The 25,101-nt window shown below is 35.4% G+C and overlaps 1 protein-coding gene across 2 annotated transcripts in view; it reads right to left on the minus strand.

The window, feature by feature from the left end:
• CPEB2 (cytoplasmic polyadenylation element binding protein 2) overlaps positions 1 to 25,101 on the minus strand; it is a 53,173-nt gene that overhangs the window by 19,784 nt on the left and 8,288 nt on the right. For both annotated transcript variants that reach the window (XM_082282709.1, XM_082282710.1), the window contains exons 3-5: positions 18,955 to 19,045; positions 10,800 to 10,850; positions 495 to 665 (exon numbers count right to left, since the gene is read on the minus strand). In XM_082282709.1, coding sequence (XP_082138835.1) covers positions 495 to 665; positions 10,800 to 10,850; positions 18,955 to 19,045 — 313 coding nt within the window. The remainder of the gene's footprint in view (positions 1 to 494; positions 666 to 10,799; positions 10,851 to 18,954; positions 19,046 to 25,101) is intronic.

Consider the following 25,101-nt stretch of genomic DNA (forward strand, 5'->3'; position numbering starts at 1 on the left):
AGAGTGCTCTGCCACTTGACCTTGCTCTGCCTAAGTTTCTCTATTTCTCATCAGGAATAACAGTAACATTTCTATGCCACTGCTGAGATCTTCAGGTAATAGCAAAATAGAATATGAAATTCATTTACGAGTGGAAGTTTTCTATTAATACAAAATAAGGCAGGCACAGATAGAGGGGGGCTGAGATCATTTGAAAGGAAAGATGTATTTGAAAGGAATATACAAGATAAGCAGGAACACACACTCCAGGCATTACATGCAGCTCCGTGATCTGCAAGTGTAGGATCAGAAACAACTGCACCATCCCAAAACCAGGAAGAGATGATATTAAGCTCAACACACCCATCAACTTATACAAAGAACATATAGTTATAGCCTTTTGCACCACATTATTTTGCTGAGTGCCTTATTTTTACTACTTCAGTCAGGTTTTTCATGACCTCTCTTTGTCTCTCCCTCCAAACTCAAGTCTGCTTAGTTTTCAGGCAGCTCACCTTCATCGATATCTGGTGGAAGACCTCCAACAAACACTTTCCGAGAAAAACGCTCAATTCGTTCTCCGTTCTGATGAGCTGAATAGCAGGTAGGGGAATTCAGGACTCCAACTTGATCACTATGACCATCGTCCAGCAAGCCATCATCTATTGGGAAGAGGGAAGAACGGCCTTAAAAAGAAAAGATAGTAATGTGCATTAAAATAATTTTGTGGCAGTACGTGGTTGTGTAATTTTAGGGAATGGAGGAATAGCAGTCTGGAGAGTCAAAATAAAAATATGAAGATATTAGAAAAGTTGACATTAGTTTAAAGAAAATTAAGAGAATGAAAAAATTAAACTTCAAAATGGAATTTCAAGATTGCAAGCTGACATCACTCCAAGTGTAATAATTCATACTATATTATATGGTAGTTGCTCTGCTGCATCCGGCAGGAAAGTAGTAATTTTATTTTAAACAAAGGGTTATTATTTATGAAGAGAAAATACTACAGATTGCTTAAGTACGTTCATTAGTCTGCCTTTGGTTTAGCTACAAAATAAACTGATAACTTCTTCCACCTGAATGACTGACTACTGCATGTCTAAAACCCTTAATTGAATTCGGAAACAGAAACATTATGGTCACAATAACAAGTTTCAAACAGGTATATCTTCTAAAGGTATCTGATGCTGATATTAAGAATAGATTCAATTTCTAAGAAAGTAAGAGAATTTTAGTAAATGTGCAAAACGTAACACTTGAAAAATGAGTCACAGTGCTGATTTATCCTTCTCACTCTCAATTTACCACAGTTTTGGAGGGAAGCCTTGTGGTGGTTCCTAACATGTAGCAGTGAGTTTACTGTTACCCTGCAAAGCAAGTGTAAAATCTGGAAGTTCACAGGATGGCTTTGCAAATGCAATCTGACCCAAACAGACACTCAGAGGGCAGAGGGAAGTGAAAATATGGTAATTCTTCCCTATTTCATATTTCCATTTATTTCTTCCCTATTTCACATTTACAAATTTTATAGAACTCCAAACAAAAAAAAAATTCAGAAGACCAGGATATTCATCTTGGCATATTTAATCTTTTATTGCTTTAGGTCAGCAACATTAAGATTAATGGCAGTTTCAAAATCAGAAGTCAGTCTTTTAACTGCAAAAAGCCCCAAAAGAAGGAATTTGTGAAGCAAAACAGATAGTCCACATCACCACTTCTTCTGAAATGCCATTTTTTCCTGTTTGCCACTCACTTAAAAAATAATTATTAATTCATTCAACTGTTTTCCCAAAAGAAGCAAGAAGCCAAACCAAAAAACACTCAGCACACTTTTGGGAAACAAGCTAGTTTTTAATCTTAAATGGCCAACTTCTTCCAGATTCACCCACTGAAAACCCATAGGCAGGAGCAGTAGGTCCCTGACAGCTGAGTCTGCAGTACTTTGGCTGTAAGCAGTACTGCAGTCTTTAATTCTCCCCACTCAGGGGGACATTACCAGAAAAGCCTGCTTAGAAACACCAGCAGATCCAGTGCTGACCAGCTGGGGCTGAGAGCAGTAGGAAAGCCCTTCATTTCCAGAAGACCATCTGAGAAATCAGGTGGTTAAAAGACAAGGCTGGAGAACATACAGCAAATGTTATGACAAATAACCTATGTTATGGTAATGCCTAGTGACCCTTCTATTGTATCTCAATGAAAAACGGAATGAAAACATAGGATGATATAAAACAACCAAATATCATAAAATACCACAAGGAGCACAGAATTAAAAGCAGGACTGCAGGAATGTACCAAGTAACAAAGACTGTTAACTACATCATTTTTATGGTGGCATATCTGTGTCTTCAGCAGGCATCTGATGGAGAGGAGTACAGCAAATGCAGAAAGCTGTAGTAGGCTCCTCCTTTCCATTAGAATTGGTGATAGGCATGTTTGAGAATGACTAGTGGGGAGCATATCGAAAGGACACAACAGGTCTGTAACACATCAGCAGAGTGCCTTAGAAAGTGGAAGCATGTAGCTGGTGCTCAATGGGGCAGAAAAGTGAGCAAGCAAGGGAGACACAAAGCTAACATAGCTGGATGAAGCAGGCAAGCAGATTCTTCTTGCGTATCACCTATTTAGGCACAAGAGGAGCAAGACCGAATCTCAGAAGACTGTAGCAGCTGCATAATGTGGATATGAATTTGAGTTATGAAGACAAGTAAGAATGATCAAATTTTAAAGATGTATATGAACAAGTAGTAAGATTTGGCTGCACAACCAAAAAAGGGGGATGCAATGAATTTCTGAATTACTAATGTGAATGATGGAGAAGATGGAGCTGTTACCATAATGACAGTGACAGGAGTTAAGTGCAATAATGGAAGAAGTAAGACTCATATTGCAGGAACCTGCAGGAAACTGCAAAGTGGAAATTTTAAGACATTCTACTAATACAGGAGAGTTAGTCTCAGCATCTTAAACCTAAAATTACTTTAATTTATCTTGGTTTATAAGAAGTGCTTCTTAGACAATAAAACTTACAATATAAACAAGTATATAACAGGGAAAATAGTCACAGAATAATCCTCAGAGTAATTTATTTTTACCCACAGACCCATGTTAAAATCTAAGAACAATGAGAATTGTTCTTTACAAATAAAACCAGGAGAACATGTTCTGAAGTTATACCAGAGAGCTCAGTTTTACTTTAATGTGGGTAAAGGTTTGCCAAAAGCACTATATTCCTCTTAGAGCTAAGGTGGCATGAAGGACAATGGATAAACACTTTCAGAGTAATATGGTCTATATGACTCCTAATACTTTATTCCCCATCCTCTTCACTTTTAAATGTCTCTCAGATAAAGAAAGCAAAATGGTGATTTGTTTTTCCATTTCAGTAGGCTTTCACATCTCTCCTGATGTTATGAAGAAAAAGGATAAGCCCTTCTAAACACTTGTTTCTTTTTGTTTTATGAAAGTAACAAAACAAGCAGAATCTGACAGGAATTGTCAAAACAATTGTACTCTTATATCCACTGACCATGATCTACATCATCATCCTTCTCTAGATTATGGCTACCAAGCAATCAGTTATGAACCAATGCAGAAACCAAGACAGACACATGAACTGATGTATATGTGGTGAATACCAAAAGCTACCAAAGATCTTGGCAGGTTTTTTTTTTGCATGTTTTACATGGTCTTTATAATAACTTCAGGTCACAACCTATTGTAGTTAAAACCATACAGCTTTTTCAAGGTTAGTGAGCATGTATTTGCTTATACTATGAAGATCTGTTTACTACTTCTAAGAGCAGTCTACTAGATTTCTGGCTAAGTTTATGAAAGGCTTTTAGTTTTTACTCTGTACATTACTGCTTCTACAGAAGCAAAAGGAGATGAGTTAGAAGGACAACTAGCAAACTGTATACTTTTAAAGGGGGCAATGACTGCAAGCAGTAGCCATTAGCATGAACTAAATTATGATTAGAACTGCAGTTTTTAATGGGTTAAAATATTTCCAATTCAGAAACTAAGAGAACAATGATCATAACAATCCAGACTGCACTCCTCCTTCCCTCACACCCTCCATCTTCCCCAAACTAAGACAACATGCAGATAAGCAATTACAATCAACAATCTGGATTAATTAATCATAATGATCAGTAACAGATCAGAATTAATTGAACTGTAACAAATAGAAGTGAATTACCTCGTCTTCGCCCATAACTCCTCGCTGCATGCAAACAAAGGACAAATTGTAAAATGTCAAATAACTGTATCATGCCCACATACTAAAATATTTAAGATACGAAGAACCATGTGGGTAAGCAGTAAGTAAAAATCTGCATCTGTACTTGGTACTGATAATTGTAGATGAGAATGCATTGAAGTCTCACATAAATACCATACTATTTTACTATTAAATTGATGATAGCACCAGCTGTAAAGAACATCCTTTCAAATATTTCAACATCTTTAAACGTCATCTTCACTTCATGTTAATTATAGATGAATTAATTATGGCAACTTTGCAATTCATCCTCAAAATGTAATTTGTATCTTACACAAGTGCCTAAATAACACACAGAGGGTACTGAAATTGTAAAAAGGAAAATACTACTGTAAAAAGCATGTAGCAAGTGTTAAATTAATCACAGAAACATCCTGGTCCACATGGAACAGTTTGTGCAGTCCTTTGCAGTGACAACACAAATGCTGTAAGCCGTGACCTTCCTTTTTCATGAAAAGACCTAGCAGAAAATTAACTGCAAGGTTTTGTTTGAAACAAAAGATGCCTTGTGGTAGCCAACGAAATCAGGGCACAAGTCACAAGAAATAGCATTGTATCAAAAACACTGCACAAAGGCAAAGCAACAATTTTGCACAGACTGCAAGTAAATCTAAGATTTTCCTAACTTTGGAGTTTTGTAAGATTCTTAAAGAGATCATGGTTGTAGCTACAGTTCAGAAGACCATACTGATTGCTTCTCTGCCTGAAGGCTAAAAAACTAAAAATAGACAGATTACTAATACAGAAACTGTTAAGCTTTGTGTAATTTCTTAGTTACATTTCCACAAAGTATTTTCTATTCCTGTTTCACAGACTCGGTATCTGAGAAAAAATACTTTAATCATTATACAGTATAGGTTAAGTATCCAAATAGATAATGTTACTATTAACCATAATGTCATAGCAACATTTAGGAACAGACTGCCATGTCTTGACATTATTGTTGTGATTTTATGAGGCATCTGTACATACAATTCTCCTAAAAGCAACTGTTGTTCTGGGCCATTGAAATACGTACAGACGCATAAAATCACTGATTCATAAATGTCATTCATTGTTCCATTCTCATATTATGAAATACTTATATCCTGGTACCTCCTATATGATTAGGGGTTTTCAAAAATTTTATTAAACGTAACATTTTTATTCCTTTGTTACCTTGATCTCTTCTGACTAGAAATTCAGTGGATTGCTTACAGAATTCTGAAAAATCTTTGTTTTTTCTCCCTTAGAACAGTTATTTTTTACACAACAGTCATCATCTTTCTATCCAACTTGCACTGAACTTGCTTTTACATTTATTCTCTCTCACCTGAAATTATTATTACTGAAGGGAACAGTTTTTGCTTCAAGGTTTTCAGATCCTCCAACTTTCTACTAGTAAGCCAAAACAGAAAAAAAAACACTTTCTGAAAGAGACATGGGTATCTAACCAAGTAGAAACACTTTCATTTAGATTTCTGACATCAAAATAGAATCCACAAAATAGTGTATTCTTATGTGTGACCAGCTCTCTCACAAGGTGCTGGGGAGACTGATGCTGAACTTCAGACACATTTTGTCCCTGAAGCCAGGCCCTCAGAAGACACGCAGCTCTGTGTCAGTGTTGCAGAATGTACAAATCTTCTCTGACTCCTGGCCAAAGTGACTCCCACATAGCATTAGCAGTAGCGTCACTAAGCCCTCGCCTAACCCCTACATGCCTTTTTTTTTTTCTTCTCTGTAATTCCATCCACAAATAAAACTAGAGTAAGCAGGAAAATTCAAGTGCATCCCATTCACAGCAATGGTTGCAGTGCTGTGGTCTCTCTCAAAGGATAATACAGTGATGCATACTAATATTCATCTTTAGGCACAAGTGTCAGGACACTGCTTTTCTTCTCTTCTGGCCCTTTCAGCCCACCAAACCAGCTCAGCTATCTTCTTACATTTTCATAGTTAAGACAAGCTGATATGCTGAAATATATTTTGTTACAGAACAAGTGAAGTATTTTTCTTTGTACATTCAAAAAAAGGCAACAGTAATTTTAAGGAAAATCAAAAAAAGGGTTATTAAAATGTTAAAAACCCCAATGCAGTTGAACTTCAAATGGTAGATGCTGCAGTATTTATACATATGGAAATTACAATGATGTACCAAAGTTATCTGTGTATTTCTTGCTTCAGCAAAACAATGAAATCATGAAAAACAGGAGAAAAACTACCTGATGTTGTCACATCACTTACTTTACTTGTATCGCAAACCTTCCTCCCTAAAATTTAACCGTCTTGCTCATTTAGATTACAAACTAGTCTGGGGAGGGATCTAGTGCTACTCTGCATCTAGAAAAATGCAGAATTTCTGTATTTATTAGAATAACATGCATATAATGTTTTACACCTTACAGAGCATGCATGCTTACAGAGCATGGCACCTGTATAAATACATTTAATTACAGGTTTATTTATACATCCAGATTACACAGATGTATTTAACATACACATAATCAGTGCATATGTTTATAGATAAATAATTGCAGGGAAGACAGCTCTTTTGGAAGAGGCCAGACACTGTAGGCAAATAATTGATTTACAGCAACAAAACAGGAGAGATTAAACTGTTTTCCTTAACTTGTCCAAATAGTAAGTCATAGAGAAATTTGTCTTTTAGTTTATAAAGCTGGGTATTTTAATTAGCCAGTAACTTGGAAGGATTTCAAATGAGTGAGAATGCATGAAAGACACATTTATTCTAGAAAATATAAATTAGGCAACACATACAAGAATTATAATGAAGCCCAACAAAAATGAAATCCAGTAACACTGGAACCTTCCAAAATTAAGGGAATATCTTTGTTGTATATGCAACATATATATCTATGTATATATATATATATGTATATGCATATATATATGCATATACAACAAAGATATTCCCTTTTTAGCTAAAACCTTATTTTTCTATACCCCTGAAGTTGCCTACTAATACAGCTTACACGCATCGGAAAAATTAAAATCCCCCTTTCTGCAATGTAAATCAGCTCACAAATTTAAGACAGAAGTAAATACATTTTCTGTGCACGCTTATCTAACATCAGGACAGTAGAACTTGTACGTTATGTGAGCAATGCTACCACAAAGATACCAAATGTATTGTTTCTTTTATTCAGACACATATTTCCAATATGTACCAGAGATAAGATATGCACATATTGAAGTAACTCAACTGAATGACAGAGCTGAATTAAAAATACTATGTTGTATATCAGGAAAAACTACCAGGCAAACTTCTTACAAAGATAATTGTGAAGTTTATAGAAAGATAAAGTACTATTTGTCATTAACATTCCGACATAACGATCGAATAGCGACAGAGACATGATGCAGCCTTTTTCATTAATAATTGTAATTTAAAGAAATCCATAAACAATTATAGCAACAATTTCCCAAGAGTCTAGACTAAAAAGGGGTAGGTGCCTAATTCCCATTTTATTCTATTGGATTTGGGTGCCCAAATTCCATATAGATTTCTTTAAAAATAACATCTTCATAGATTTTAAGGCTGAAAGACATCACTCTGACCATTCAAGCTTGGCATGCCTAAAAGGCTACAGAAGCTCATTAAGCAATTCCTGTATAGGAAGTTTAGTAATTTCTGTTTGAAGTAAACCAGCTTTCTTTAGAAGCACAACCACTTACAGTATCTCTAAGAAGTCTAATATGCCCTTGCTAAACTAATCAAACGCGGAACTACGTTTCAATAGCCACTGAAAAAATTCAATGCATTAAAACTACAGAAGGTGGAGGGAACGCTGTAATGGGGAAAAACACCCTACATCCCAATAAACTTGACTCTTGCATTATTACTTGCTTCAAAAATGTTCTCTCTAAGCTGACAAAGATGTACTCAGGTATTTTAAAGTATCTTTTTTTTGACTTTTGAGAGATAACAGTCATTAAAAATGCACTGCCTTTTTTACAGCTTAAGCTGAAACAGATATATAATTATAATATACATAATTTATTAAAACACATAAATCAGGTTTCCTTTGGTTCATTTCATTAATTTAAATAATGAAAACTGTAAATATTAATATTAGGTACAGTTCAGTAAGCACACTTTAAATGACTTGGAAAAAATTCTATCATTTAAGAAGAGGAAAAATTACCTAAAAAAAAGTTTTATCTAGAAGTGCTTTGTCTTAAAAGGGCCGCACAATTTCAGCCTGGCTCACGCCAGAACCTTTCTGGGATCCAGAGATACCAATTCACTGAAATTAATCCAGCTAAAATTCAGAGAGGGTCAGTGTTAAGTATTAGTGCATACATACTGAGGATGTTTAAAAATATTTGTGATTTGCTTTTATGAAGGTCTGGTATTCCTACTCCTCCTCACAGCTACTACAGTACTTACTGAGAAACTAAGGGACAAATGTGAGTATTTGAATTACCAACTCTTTTTCTCCCAATTCTCCCTCTTAGGCATCAGTTACAGGGATAGAGGGAAATGTTAGCTTGAATCCACCTAAGTGGAGAAGGAAATTGAAGTCTACAACTTCATAGGTGTTCAAACCATAATTCTCATTACTGCACATCTGGAGGAAGCCCCTCAATTCCTGCTAAGAAAGAAAGGTTGTGCTGAGTTTGAGCAGCTGGAGCTTCCCAAAAGCTGTTCCCAGTGCTTCTGTTCTTGAGCTGTACGAAGCTGCAGTTAAGACACACCAATCTGAAGGGGCTCTGAAGAGTGTTCCTGACTGCACTGGCCTGCACCGACAGCCACATCAGACTCCAGCTATGTGATACAGAATAGGTGTCTACAACAAGGCTCTGAATTAAATTCTAAAGGGCATAATTTTAAACATTATGTGCTGCAGCACAGTTTAGATACTCAAACTGTTATTTTTATCTCACCTACTGAAGGCTGAAAATAATATTGCAGCTTTTTAAGCGGACAGCACTCACACTAAGTGCTACCTTTCGAAGTACAAGAGAAACCACACCAGCGTTAAAAGCAAGATATTCTTCAGTGCATTTTCTTTCTAGCTTTGTGGTAAGGTTTCACGATAGACTGGTACCACTGTGTTTTCCTAGTGTCCATGGTAACAACAAACCCCTTTTTTCCTAGCTATTCCAGAGTTAGAATACTTCCCATGTGCTTTTCAGCATGCAAAACTCCAAAAAGAGAAGTTCAACCTTCTAAGTAAAAATAAAATGAATTAAAATATTAATTTCTTGCACCCATCTTATTGAAGAATTTGTTTCTCTTAATACCTTCCCATCTAACACTTCCTTGTACAGCAGCAGATAATGACAACTGCACATATATCACCTGAACAAACCAGTTTGCAGAATAGGTCTTAAAGCCATAGTTAAATACGGAAAGTTAAATGTTGTATATGTTGTGACAGCAAGCACGTTGATACTCAGTGTAGAGGAATCAAGACTGTGTTGGTTAAACACTGATTTATTTCAATAGTTGAGTACCTATTTTTTCTTTTCAAGATATTCCATTATCCTAAAGTTACCCACTCAATACCAAAGGATCTACTTCTTCAAATGTCCATTGTGCAGTATTTTCCTTTACTGGGTATAAAGCTAAACCTTAATTTCCTTAAGATTTTAAACATTTACTCGGCGTTACACAGGGAAAATACATATTTGTTTAAATTTTACATCCATTTGCACACAAGTGTAAATGATTGTGCAAAACGGGCAAGGCAACTAAAAATAAAACCCCAAAAAACCCCTTCCACACAATTTCAATCCTGAAAAAACATATACTGACCATATTTTTAATAAAAATATCTCTATTGCTAACATTTAGATTCATCAAGTCAATGACAAGTGTACTTCCTTTGTGTACAACAGCTTCCATGTTTTCTAATCTAAAGAAGCTGTGGCACTACAGCTCTAATTTCTCCAAATGTAGAAAACATAGTGTGCAAAACCCCTGATTTATTATTGACTTAGATGGATTACCAAGCTGTGCTTCCTTCTTTAGCCTTGAACAAAGGCTAAAGTTCATGCCTTCACTGAATAGCAGATGTTCATGAAGTTTGACCTACTAGGAGAGGAACATGAACATGAACTCTAACTTCAGCATATTTCACAGCAGACACATGCTTGACAAAGCCACTTCCAAAAACCCCAACAAAAAAAAAAGTTATTTCACATGAGTCTAATACAAAGTGTCTAGTTCACTCTTTATTTACCCAGTACAGAAAAACATGTGTTTCTGGCCTTCTTATTTTTCTAATTCCTGTTTCAGTATAACAGATTTCTTACAGCTCTTTGGAAAACATACCCCTGGTTTGCTTGAGAACAAAAAAGAATAGTGCATCATTATGAGCATTTCAGATTTCCAATAAGCTAGATATAATGAAAGGCTGTTGCAAGATTAGCTCTTGCCATTCAACTCCAAAAAATGGCAACAGTCCCATCGGTGCTGAAGACTAGAGGCAAGTAATTCAGGAACAGAATAAAATAGCATAATTTTATACCAACATGTCAGATTTAAGCTAAGCTAGAGATAATTAGAAACTGTTATAAGATTAGAACTTACCATTTAACATCAGAAGATTGTCAGTCCCCGGATGTGGATAACTCAAGCGACCTTAAAAGAAAACAAAAACCAAAGAACGAAACAAATGCAGAGCTTTTAGCTATTATGTTAGAAAAAATAATGAAAAATCATTGCTTAGAATTTGCCTAAGGGAAATAAAGAGGTAATATTTAACTCCAATCACATTAACCAACAATACCCTTGACCCAAGTTAAAGCTGACAAGAACAGACTTCTTAACCTTAATTCTCTGGTCATAAGATCTGCAGTGTACTTTGGGATCAGCTCCAATAGGATAAAGCCACTCTTTGTTTCATGACACCCAGAAATAGTGCTGACTGCTTTAGTCGTCTCTTTCACAGTGACTCTGAATAACTGCACTATGCACATCACTTAAAAGAGTGGCATTTCTACAACTTAGTGCTTCTCTACTGAATCAATTTAAGAAAAATCATGTTAATAGCAATCAAAGCATGAAAATTTTATTAACTGATTTATGATTGCATCTTGGTGTACTTCATATAAGCCTGGTATGTAATATTTTTCAGTAAGTCTAGCAAAATTAGAGCAGTTTTTTACCTACAGATTCAACAAAATTAAAGACTATTACAGATAACATTTTCAGCATTTTAAACTGAATAAAAAATTATATGAAAACCTTATATCCTGACATTAGAATTTTTCAAGAATTGCATTTTACTACACTGGTGGCACATTATACTTCAGTAGTTAAATGAATGGTTTAAAATGCACAGCTGAGGTGTCTGTTCACTACAAATTCCTTTTTATTAAAGGAGATTTCTTCTGTTTACAGGAAGCTGCAAACATACCAGTAGTGCACACTGACCTAGAGAGACATTTACAATAGCCGCTGTGTTTGGAAAAACTGTGGTTTAATGTGCAAAAAACTGCACTGCCATCTATTTTGCTATTCAAACATACTTGCTTGCTTGTAATCTAAAGAATAGATATACATGTATATACATACATACATATACGTGTGTGTGTGTGTGTGTATATATATATATATATATATATATATGAATACTTTCACTTAACAGGTGAAGGAAACTTTTGAAGGAAATGGGAATGCTTGTAAAGGCATAAAGAAGAACCCAGTCTGGAAGCAATGGGCATGTAGAACTCACACATGCTTACAGGGTCATATATATGTAGATGGCTTGCAAGAAAAAGAAACCACAGAGGGAAAAAAAGAAAGAAAACCAAGTCAACAATCCATATATTAAGGCTGTCTAGAAAGTCTTATCATACTGTGTTTGGTCCCCTACTGCTGGTAAACCCATGAGCTTAGCAGCAAGACTAGAAATTTCTTGAAATATTTCTGAGTCCCAAGGGACACCTTTGGGGTTGAATAAAAACCATTTTTGTTGTAAATAATATGGTTTAATTTTTGCCCTTCTCCTTTAGAAACCAACAGGGTAATTTTCTGCCAAAAAATAATTTGAAAATGCACACATTGCAAACTCTGAAATTTAAAACTTCAAAATAGCAAGATTAAGATATTTAGGAAATTTTGTTCAGCCCTATTATTTACAGGCATTATGGCAAGAAGATTTTTATACAGCTATGTACTATTTCTCTTCCCACAGATTTTATTATTGTGAGAATGGATGGTATCAGAACACCTGCAGATTAGGTAAGTACAATTTTCTGTTGAATTTGGAAGCACTGAAAGGCTAGGGCAGGCTTCCAGAGGACAGATGAATGCCGCCCAGAAGGACTCTGTTGTATTCTCTAACTTCTACAGAATCTTTGAGCAGACTTAGGCAAAATACTAAACAAAAACATTTGTAGGAGCCTCTATCTTTATGTCTCTTGTCTTCAAAATGTCCAGTTTTAATACACTTTTCTGTCATACTGAACATCTACAGCAATACCTGCTGTTTCTTGGAACTATAAAAATTCTGCCCTTCTAGCAATGCATGCTGGGAAATGCATAGGGAAAGAACTGGGAAAAAGGCATCCTTAAATTGCAGTCTGGGAGCTGCCACTGGTTTACTCAGCCTGGTGTACAACAACTTTCCTATACTTGCTCTAGCAAGGCTAATACTCATTTGTCTAGCAGCAAGAATTTCACAAGATCACAGTCATATCATGTTTACATACACTGCTATAGAAATACTTGCAACAATATAAGGTGTTCCTTGCAAATCAGAATGCTGTATCTATCTAAAACAACAAAAGAAATTGTGAGACCTCATTATCTTGAACTTCCTTGAGTCTGTGGTTACAGTCTTTCTCCCCATCTGAATTTATCCTCTTTTCCTATTTAGAAAGAGAGATAAAGGCCAGGAGGTTTTTTCCCTGTGATTACTTCATAAACAAAAGTCAGATTTAAGGCCTAGAAAGAGAGAGAAGCCCACCAGTGTCAATACCTGGGGAAGAAAACTTTTAAAAAATAGTAAATTCTAGGTTTACAACTCCACTTTTGCGTTCTTTTGCTTTTTCGACCCTTATAGCTTCACAAATAAGCTGCATCTGAAACACAGACGCCAAGCTGAAATAATGAAGGACTTCTCACTGAGTGGAAGGGAAGGAGTGCATCATGCATCTGAGCCCACCACTGCAGCCCAAAATCCTGATTTCATAATAAATGATTTCAAGACTAAAAAGGAAAACAAGTAATACTATTCAGTACACTGCTGTATTGATACTTCTAAGTCTTTTTACATGGTTATTTCAATGAAATCACACTTAACTGCATTCTGATGAACTAAACCCCTGTATTTGCTACCTGGTCTAATACTCGGACTTACAACTTTAAGAACATTTTAAACATAGAATGTTTACTTACTTTTTCAAAACACAATCACTGCTACTTATTTATATTGTTAATTTAGATTCTTATCCCTCAGATTAATCTGCTGAACTAAAATGCATTGTTTTCTAGGCTGTCCACCTGAATTTCATGACATACATAAATTTAGAACATCTCTCATGTGAAACTGGGTTCATTTTTATAGAGAGCTCAGACCACAGTATTTTTTAACAGGTTATTCTAGGTAAATGGACATTTACTATATTAAACCTCACTTAAAATATCAGTATGTAGAATACAGAAGATGGGAGTACCATCTTGTAACAACTTACTTTGCTTCTATCACATACATCTTTTTAGCTGGCTAATTTCACTCTATTTTTTTTTGATACATAAAAAAAAAAAAGACACCACTTTAAGAACAAGGCACAAATCCTATCTAATCCCATTCTGCTTCAATATCAGTAATGTAGAATTGTATAAACATGCAATGGTCTTCTAGCAGTTCCAGTGGCCTCCACCTGCTTAAAAAAGTAGTTTTAATAATAAAGATGATGGAGCAGTTTGGAATCAACTACCAGTTAGAGAATATCTAATATTTAAATAATAGACTTAGTCCATTCCTGAAAAATGGAAAGTAATTAATTCACTATCCCTCTATAGAACCCAAAATTTATAAGCTGCTACTATCTGGAACAAATACAATGCCTAACACTGCCATTCTGTATCAGAAAGATCATCATGTTATAAAAATTTTCTCTGTGCAAACCTGAACTTGCAACTTCACCATGTTACTGCTAATTAGGCATGATACATGAGAATTATTAAATTGAAACTAACATTGCTAAGAAGCAGGTATGCCTGACACTTCTTATGCAACTAGAGCTCTATTAAACCTAACCTCCTCTTCCTTATCTAAATGTAATTAAAATTAACAGAACTGCCTGCCTGGTGCATATTTCTCAATGCATTCTGCTGTAAGGACAGAAAAAAAATAAAAAGCTTCAAATAAATTTTGGTGGGTCAGTTTATCCACTGAATCCAATTAGAAGTCTTGCTAATCCAAACCATGAGGAAAGACTAACAAACTTAGTTTTAGCAACATTTCTGTAATCTCATGTTACTGATAGGGGCAATGAAAATTAAAATTTTTGTAAACTTCTCAGCATATATATGTAGTGGTGCTTACTCACTTTTCATTTTAAGGCAAATTCACATCTACTTTTAGAAATGCATACTTTCTATTCCTATTTAACTAAACTGTTGGAAGGAATCCCCATATATTAAAACATTACTGTTTTAAACATTACTGACTCACAGACTCACAAGTTTGGTATTTCATGTCTACTCTCCCCATTTTTAAAAAAAGTCTTCATTTATTGTATGAAGAGATTGAGAATCAAGAATTCCTTACCCTTTTTCCTTGTTTTTCAAGGGATCTCCTGACTAGAAGAAAAAAAGCTTCCAAGTCAAGCTTTTCCCAGTAAGCGTTAATGGCTGAGGATCACAGCAGTTTCAAAAAGCATAGTTTTTGGAATCAGCGCAGTTAAGACAACAGCACAAACCCATGTTTGGACTACACCTAGTTACAGAAAGCCTGGAGACTGCATTTTCCAATGTTTGCGTATGAATTATGCAAGCCAGAACGAGACCAAATGGGCTCTCTTTGATAGTCCATCTATTCAGACAAATCAGTCTCTCAGTCTTAAATATATTCTTTTATCAGAAAAAAGTTTCTATGACAGAAAGAAGAAACAATCTGTATGTAAGATCTCAAAGCCTTTTATGTGACTAGGGAGAGAATTTTTTCCTCTCTATTTTCTTCAGCCTCAGAAACTCTTTTCTGAGCACAATTTGAACTACTCTAGGAAGAAATTGTGCAGCTTTAAACTTTAGAGCTTCATAACACAAAATATGAAACAAATGTCTTTGAAAGCAAAACTTTCCATATGCAAAGGAAGACAATGTTCTCTGTGCCAGAGTCTTTACTAGAAAGATGTTTAAAACAGCAAATAAGGAATACCATTAAATCACTGCCTCCTCAGTACTAATAGATACTGCATACAAAATATAACCACCGCTTCTAAGCATTCCCCATAAACTGTTTCAGCCCAAAAACATTGACTTTCCTGCTTCTTGACAGCAAAATGCATTGATATTTGGGGGAGAAGAAGGGGAAAAAAGAAAAGTAAGCACACAAGTGGTATGTCTGAAGAGTTATACTAGCAATACCTATATATGTCAGGCTATCAGCATTTTAATTCTTCTCTCAATTGTTTTAAGGACTATTATAAGAATAAAAAGGGTATTTAAGAACAATGATATAAAAATGAATTAATTTAACTTCAGTTGTATTTCACTAAAATTGAATGGATGGGATAATTTTAAACATTACTTAAGATCTTGTTATGAAACGCATTTCAAGAATGCTGCATGGGAAGGATTAGTTTTAATACGAGCAGTATTTCTGCTGAAATGACTAGTAAAGTCAAACATCTTCTCCCTATTACCCTACCTTGAAAATATCTTATCGAAAGCTAAAAATTACTTTTTTTTTGATCATGTCTGTTGTAATGATGAAACTTTGTCTAAGTGAAGCCAAAACTAGTCATCTATAAACAATTTTCTGGCAGGCATAAACTTAGATTTCAGTGAATCATATTTGAAATAGTTTTTTTCAAGTTCATGAAAGCAAAAGTGATGAAATTTGATTTGCTCCTAAAACGGATCTTGACATGCAAAACGTAAAGCTATGAGATAGTCACAGACTGTCTGTTCTTCATTGTGCAAAATGTGAGACAAGATGCTTAGTCATACTCCAGATATTGTAAGCAGCTAAATCTGAAACACGTGCTTAAAATTCCAGGGACTTTCATTTTACTGCTATGATCAAATATAAAAGATGCATTGTTTTAGTGTGCTACAATTTACTTGAGAACTTGTCCTAAAAATATTCCCTAGTTACAAAATACTATTTAGTTACAACAATATATATTCTATATTAATAAGAGCAACAAATAATAATAATATTAATAATAATAATAGCAACAATAATATTCTTAATCCTGTGTATTCTGCAAGCAAATATGATGGAGTTTTAAGTAAATGTTAGATTTTCTCTGGTGAAAAGTCACAAAGACTGATATAACCAAGTTAGAGTTTCATGGCTGGCAGGGAGAAGAAAAAAAAGAAGTTAAAGTTGCTCAGAAATTACAGAAATGCCAATTAATGGTGAAAAAAAATCAGAAGAGAGTAGAGAAGAACTAAAAGGCTGTTACAGCACGAGGTCACTTCCTCCAATTTCCAGTCCATAAGGAACATTTCTCATGCCTTACTGTTAATAACGTAGCTGTTTCAGCTGAAATCACACCCACAGAGAAAAAGTATCTTATCCAATCAACTTAAATAGCAGCACACAATTACTCTATTTAAATTCAGCTGGCATGTGCATTGTTCACTGGCACTCGAACAGAAAAATGGTTTTCTTTGAGTTCATCACTATCTATGGCTTCCATCTGTTTTAGTTCAAACATAAAACTTAGCAGAATTTTCACTGCAAGAACATGATGGTGAAACTGTTAAAAAAAATAAATCTCTTAACTGTAGACTGACACCATATTCTCATGTCCCTAGAAAGCACAGATGGAAACTACTGAGTTTTTCAAGGTATCTACGTATGAACCAAATTAACTTTCAAATTTTAAAGCTTTGTCTTGTCTTACTTTCCTTGGAAAATTATTATTGGAAATACACAATTTTCATCTATTGTAACATAACGAAGTACGAAGAGATGAATAAAAATAAAAATTGGTATTTTCTGTGCTCACTGTGCCTCCGAAATCTCTTCTGAATTACAGAGCCAAAATTAAAACAGTGAGATGGCAGGGGGAATCGAGCAACCACTTCCACTTGTCATGTCAGCGTGCATAGAAAGAAGAAACAGACTGGTTTTCATTTTCAGGAATGTGAGAGGTGCCAATGGCAAATATTGCAATAGAAGATCTGCATTCTCTACCTTTATGCCTAAGAGCAGCTCTCAGACAAGGCAAGACATATTTATTAGTCACCACCTGAGTGCGGCAAATAGAAGCAAGAATGCTGTGTAAGAGGAATGATACACCTGGTCACACTGTCTTTGATGATATGCATGCTTTTAGCACACAGCAGTTACCACTGGGCTAGTTGTTTACAGATTTCAAACCTTTTGTGTTAATTATGTTTTGCAAACATGTAGAATAGATGGAAACTGTATTTAATAATGGACTTAAATGATAAAATTGCTAAAGTGGAATTAATTCTTTCTAAGCAGTAAGAAAGAAGAGATCAGACTGAGAAACACCTATGAAAGTTTAATTTCAGCTTCCACTTACTTTAAAGTCAAGGAAAATTAACTGTTTAACTAAATGCTATATACTTACAGATGCTCTGTAGTGATTTGCAGCTCGGGAAAACACTCCAAACTTTTGGCTATTTTAAATCTTAAAATACTATTAAATGCTATCTGAATGCTGCAGGTCTTCCAATTGATTACACAGATCTTAAGAGAATCATGAGCAGACTAGCAAGGTGTCCTTCAAATTAGGAGAACAACAGGCCCTTCTGTGCTAATGTAATATATAATAAGTACAGGAGCCTCTAGAAATGGAGAATGGAAGGGAGTAAATAATGCTGAAAAAAACCTGTTTTGTTTTTTTGTTGTTGTCTCTGCTTCAATGCAGAGATTTAATTTCTACAAAGCAAGTCTGAAGACTTGGATAATTTTAAAATTAGACTGTGTTAGTCTAATTAGAACACCACAAATGAACTAACATTTGACCAGTCCAAGTAAAATGGTTTGAGTTCCCTGCCCCGATATTCAATAGTAAATGTTACCTGAGAAAGTAAGGAAAAACAGAATTGACAAGAGTTAATGCACAATGAACAAAGGAGTTAGAATGGAAGCCCACATACGCTAGCTATATGCTTAACTGCCATGGCCAAATGATTTAATAGAGCCCAGAACAGTAAGAGGAACCAGCATTCTAAAGCCAATTGTATTTCTGGACTTCTTCAGATTGGATGCATTAGTATCCTCCAGTAGATATGAAAAAATATTTAAAAGGACAAAACCTGATTTTATCAATGGACTTTAGTTTTCTTTTCAGCTTCAATGGCAGAGAAAGGGAAAATTAACTGGCAACGCTAGGGATGGTTTGTTCTACGTAACTGTGAAACAATGTTTTCAGTAAAAGACAGCTTAAGATAGACTTTTCATTCCAGTGAGAAAATAGTTCATTTGCCGTTATAATATGAACCTAGAATCTTAATTAACAATCAGTATTAATTCAAATATGCAGAATGGATGACCCTTTTTTCTTTATTTAGCATAATAACATACCTTTAAGTGGATCATGCTCTGCTCTCATAATGTCAATAAGGGAGTTTTCCAAAGAGTGCATATTCAGACTGTCATACATTCTATTTCGATCCTAAAAAAAAACAAAAGCCTTAGCATTGGAATACAAATTCTGTAGCTTTTAACAAAAAACTTGAAAAGCAAACACAGATTCCTTCTAAAAGCTGCCCACTCAGACACTCTGGAAATGGACAATGATACAAAGTAAAATCTGATTTTAACAGTAATTTTATCAGCATCCAAATATAAAACTAGAGAGGCAGTGTGAACAAATGCTGTGTTTGCATTTGACAGCCTGTGATTGCCTGTTTCCTTCAGAACTGCTTGAATCAGTTCTAGTGATCCACAGCAGAGTTATGCATTAGGCTGATTAATGAAGTAGACTAATGTCTGCAAGAGTTCAATTTCATTTCACACACAAGTAAAATAGTGAGGAAGGTGGGGAAGTACAGGACAAGAAGGGCAGTCATGTCACATAGAAGAGCACTTTCTTGGTGCTTGGCCAATTGGCCAACATGAGCTACCAGCCCCTGCCAAGGCTATGCTTGCTGGCTTCAGGGCCTTTGCATACAAAGACTTGAGTTACAAATGGTCAGCACTTAATGGTTAAAGGGTGGAAAACTGAAGTTAAACTATGAACAGGAAATGCCACAAATCATACTAACAGATTATCAGCCTTATAGAGGTCAATTTCTTTTACACAGGAATATTAAGAAGTTACCATACTGTCTTTAAAAATGTTTTCACTGACAGTAATAAAAGTTATTGCAATGAACTATAAATGTTTTCCCTGATTTTGTTTTACCCAAGACATTTTCTCCCATGTTTTCCAATACACCCAAGTTACACACACACAAACAAGGTAACTTCTAAATTCTTTGGTCTTTCTGGGATGCCCTTCAGAAACTGAAAATAGTTTGTGTAAAACTAATCTCTTCTACTTTCAAGGCTTCTGGCTAGACTGTACTGCAGTTAAATCCTATAATCGTGCCTTAACTTTACTGTTGTCTTCTGTCTGCACTATAGTAGTTCAGCACAGTAGGATGAAATACATCATACACATCCCAGGACTGGTGAAATTCCCTAAAGATGCAGCCATCCACTTAGTATGTATACCATGGGGGCAAAAGGTATATGATCCACACTTACTGTGACTTTCTGTGATGGTTTAGCAGAACCATAGATTCATTTCAAACAGGTATTCCTCACACTGGAGGAGTAAAAAAGCAAACTTGGGAACAGAATTTTTCTATGACTCACACACTATGACTTATGATCAGCTTTGCCATGATGAAACTAGGGTTTTACATTCATCTCTTAGAAAGTTTAGTCAATGTTGGGATGAAGAGGGAGAAGCCTTTTTTCCCCCACCTCTTTCTACCTCAAACAATTATTAAGAGTAATGGGTTCCTCTTGGGTAAGCAATCTGTTAGAAAATAAAGGATCTAATCAAATTAGTATTTCTGGAAGCCCTTGACAATTTTAATGATACATTAAAAAAAGTAGGTTTCTCTTGTCTCCCGCTAGTATCCCAGACCAAATGCCACTGACACTTCATTAGGCAGTCTTCAACCTGGTTTCAGTGTGCCGACAAGTCCCCAGCACTATTTTAGCTCACAGCAACCCTTATTTTGGGACTGGCTGGCTTTCATTTAGTTCTTTAGTTACCCTGAGAACTACCAAAATTAAACTAAAGTGACTAATCTGCCTCCATGCCCTTAGAGGTTTGTTTCTCAATAGCACAATGAAAAGAACTAGCTTACCACAGCAAACCTGCTGTCTATAGAAGGTGTGAGCACTGACCAAGCTGGATCTGTTCCCTACTGTCTCCTAGCATTCAGAAGGTATCTCATCAGGATTTTTAATGAAGTCTTAAAGTCATTTTAAGGCACTAGTTGGTAGGTAGTAAGTGCTCTTGCAAAAACCAGTGCTGAGTAAAGACAAAACATGCCTTGCTATCTCTGTAATTGACAGGAGAAAAGAACTAGTATTGGTAAAAAACAGACTGAACAGTATATGGTGTTTTATCTTTGTTACAGGTTCATTACATATTTTCTTATTTATTTTTTTTTTATCACTGCTACATAAATGTGTTGAGGTAACACATGACTGTCTGGGAAATGGTCATTATTACAGACTTAATGACACTCTGTGGAGCAGGAGCCTGTAAGAAAAGGGTCAGCCATGGTTCATTCCTAAAACTGACTACTTGGTCCTAAATCTTACAGAGAAATGGAAAAGGAAAACATGTAATGTGTTCACAATTTATTTGTAAACTGCTCCACTGGGTGACATGGTGCAATGATTCTAACTTCACCCTTGCATCATTGTATTTTGAAAGTTCTGTGTATCTAATGTGAAAGGTCTTGCTCTGCTAGAAGGAGAAGAAATAATAAGCTTTTCCCATCCTTTTTACACCTTAGAAATTTTGTGGTTTGTTTCCCTGGCTTGTGCTACTTAACTCTGGGCAGAGGAAACATAAAATGGGGCAGGCACAGCACAATATAAAAATGTTGTGAATACACTTAAGTACAGCAGGATTTAAATATGGGAATTGCATTCTGCTATCCCACTACCCACACATCATGCTACCCACTCGTGAGTTTGGGTAGTATCTTGGTAATCACTGCTTCAAAATTTCAATCTCTACGGCAAATGACACTGATGAATTGCATGCTATGAAGCAACATTATCTGAATGTAACTATCTCTAAAGGTAGGTCATTCTTTGGGTACAAGGTTCATTTTACATCTTGGTGCCTCTTGACTTTATAATGCTACAACACTGTTTTGAGCTTCCCAAATATGCATACTATATCTTTGAAGAGAACAGTTATCATCTATGCAAAAAGGAAGCTTTAATTTCAAAGCAGAACTTAAAAGTATTTCAGTAATATAAGACACACACCAGGAAGTATTTTCTAGAAAGGTCTGCTGAAAGGGTACAATTCTACAACAGCATGGACTACTAAATCAGAAAACTTCCATTATGGTTTTGGTCAATTTTTGGGACAAGCACGAAAAGCAGTACCACTGAACACAATTGTTCCAGATCTCCATGCATGTGGAAACAGTCCCAAGAATTAGGATTACCTTTAGCTTCATTATTTCAACGCAACTGATAAACACTTATCTTCTAAAACAACCGGGACCTACTTTTAAAACAACATGGAAGTAGTCCCAAAAATTACAACTACTTCCATGTTGTCTTAAAGATAGTTCCAGATTGTTTTTGAAGGTAAATGCTTATCAACCACATTGAAATAATGAAACTAAAGATAATCAGTAGGGCAAAAGGCCCTGCTACCTAAGCATGTATATTAATAAATGTGTTCTATCATCCTAACTCCCAATCCTAAGCATGTATATTAATACATGTGTTCTATCATTCTAACTCCCAAACCTAAGGATGTATATTAATACATGTGTTCTATCATCCTGACTCCCAAAGCACCTTTTGTCAAGGTTGAATTCCTGTAAAGTATTTTTCACTTCCTTCAGCTCTGTGGCTCATCAGTCCTGTGCTAAGAACCAAGTGAACTTTTGCTGTGTCAGTAGGTCTGTATCTCCGTGGAATGTCACAACAAAATGCTAGCTCTTTTCCCTCAAAGCTGATAGTTACCTTCTCCCAAGCACTACAAATTCTCAGACTAGTTTTTTACTTTTAGCTGTCTAAACACTTGCATCCTGCTTGACCTACCTTTCCCAAATGAGAATCATAACTGCATTTGTACAGCAGATTGGTACAACTGCCTGAGTGATATGGTTAAGTAAAAAATTGTCTGTGTAAGAAAGTTTACAGAAAAGTGGAAGTTATTTTAGGAATAGGAGAAGCACAAAGTACCCTTCCCACAGAACACAAGTGCTAGAACGGGCTTTTGACAGTGTCATGCAGAATACACCTGAAGAGCGTGCATTTGAGAAGTAGTCCCCAAGCCATGCATCTAAATATGCACAAATGGGAGGAGGGCAGCTTTCCCTGAAGAGCAAGTTTCCATACTAAACTGATGAACAACAGTTTTTCTAGGCACATTCTATTTAGGACTTCTAAATATACCCGTGCAATTTATGCAAAGATTATCCTGTTTGAGCATTTGCAGAAACTGCACTCACACCTCTAAGTTTATATATTGTCACTTATGCATAAAGCAAATACAAGGACCAAAGCTACTGAGTGGTGAATAGTTTTGTTAATTTTTAACCACAAACATTAGTTCATAGTTAAGAAGTCTGACACCTTTGAATTTTGAACACATGCTTTAAACTACTGATTTGGAGGACTACTTGAAGTAAAAAATTAGAATGCTAACATAGGTATTAAAATCTGTAAATGGTAGTATCTTTAAGGTATGATCTTTACACGTCTCTTCATATTCTAAAGAAATGTAGCACCACGAGATGGGAGCTGAAGACAAAAGTCATAAAGCTTATAGTCATTTCAAGTATGGTCTGTCTTGGCTGCAAAAAAGAACTCGAACTTTGACCTTGATGAACTAACTGAGTTTGTTAAAAGCTAAATTAAAGAAACCTTTTTAAAATTGCCTCCCAAACTAAAATGCTAACAAGCTCCACTGTTTTCACCAAGTTTCATCGTTTTCACCTTAAACCTGACCTGAATCGAAATGTGCTTTAAGACTTTCTAGAAAGTGACAGCTGATTTAGTAATAAAGTATCCACACTTTAAAAAGTACCTGAATATAGTATTCAGTGTTAATGTTAGAAGTAATAATCTAACAATTGCTACATATATATTCTAAAATATCTCTAACATCTAAACTTCAATATTCTCATTTTAGTGAGGATATACTGTAACCATAAGCCCCTTTTTGAAACCATAACCAGTGTAAATGAGAAACTTAGTATGAAAACCTATTGAAACTACAATTTTAGCTCTATAAAAAAGCAAGGAGGAAGGCTTAAAGTAGACACCCAAAATTGCTTGGTTACTCTTCACAGTGTCATTAGTGGTAAAGATGAACTAAAGATGTCTGGTAGACATCTGTGAACGGTCATCCTGACAACAAAGTGTTTAAAGCTAAAATGACACAACCAGCTACGTAAGCTAACTAAATTGAGCCTAAAATGCACCACGAACAAGTCCTTTGGCAAAGACACACCTACTTCCCAGCTACATAAGCATTTTAAAATACTGAAGTGCTTCAGCTCAAGAATATGTATTCATAACCTGGAAACAACCAGACACCAGACTATGGAGATTGATTAAAGTCTTGGCAATCTTGACTTTCAAGGCAAATCTAGAAAATTTGTATAATAATAGTTTCAATGAAATAACTAAAGGGACATTAGTCATCTGAAAGGGAGGATGTTACTCAAGTTTTGGGTTTCTCACAGCCCTGCCCCAAATCTAGAAATATCTATTCAGCCTTGAGTACTTAAATGCAAATACATCAGCACATATAGCAGATGTACTTTTGGATGGATCCTAGGTGAGAACATACTCATTTTAACGCAGAGAACAAGGTGAGATAAGATACTCAGCATACACATCACTGCTATACTATCATGGTTGTTAAATATTTTGTTGAATTTTACTAATTCTGATTTTGTATTGCATTAATAGAATGAGCTGTATAACTGAAGCAAATTTAAATAATGGGAGGAAAGTCTAAGTTCATATGAAATCATAAAAACATTTGTATGGTAAGCACCACAAACTTCTCACTAACTGAGTCCTTTGAATGTGTAATCTGTACAGCTCCTAATACTATTTATTCAAAGGTTGTGATCCTGAAGTTAAAAGCATGGTCATAGACCGCCTTCCCCAATTAGAGATATCCCCAGTATGGTCCTCAAACACAAGTATCTGGTTGTGTGTGTCATTTTAATCAGTCCCAGGCAATCAATCCACTGCATTAAAAACCCTGAACTGTTCTGTTCCAGCATAGCCTCATTAAAAAATAAACTGGTAAAGCCTGCCTTATAGATCAGTGTTTGGACAATTGTACTGCTGTGAAGAGTAAGAAAACTTTGCAGCTAGATAATCTCAATGCCTTAAAGCTTAACATCAGCTGCCAAATACTCAGCATTTCTGAAAAAATGGGCCACACATTTAGGAGTCTAAACGTGACATTAAGAATCCAACTTTAGCAACTTGCACTTCACCTAATAT

This window comes from Coloeus monedula (assembly GCF_965178545.1).
Source record: "Coloeus monedula genome assembly, chromosome: 5".
Taxonomy (NCBI): domain Eukaryota; kingdom Metazoa; phylum Chordata; class Aves; order Passeriformes; family Corvidae; genus Coloeus; species Coloeus monedula.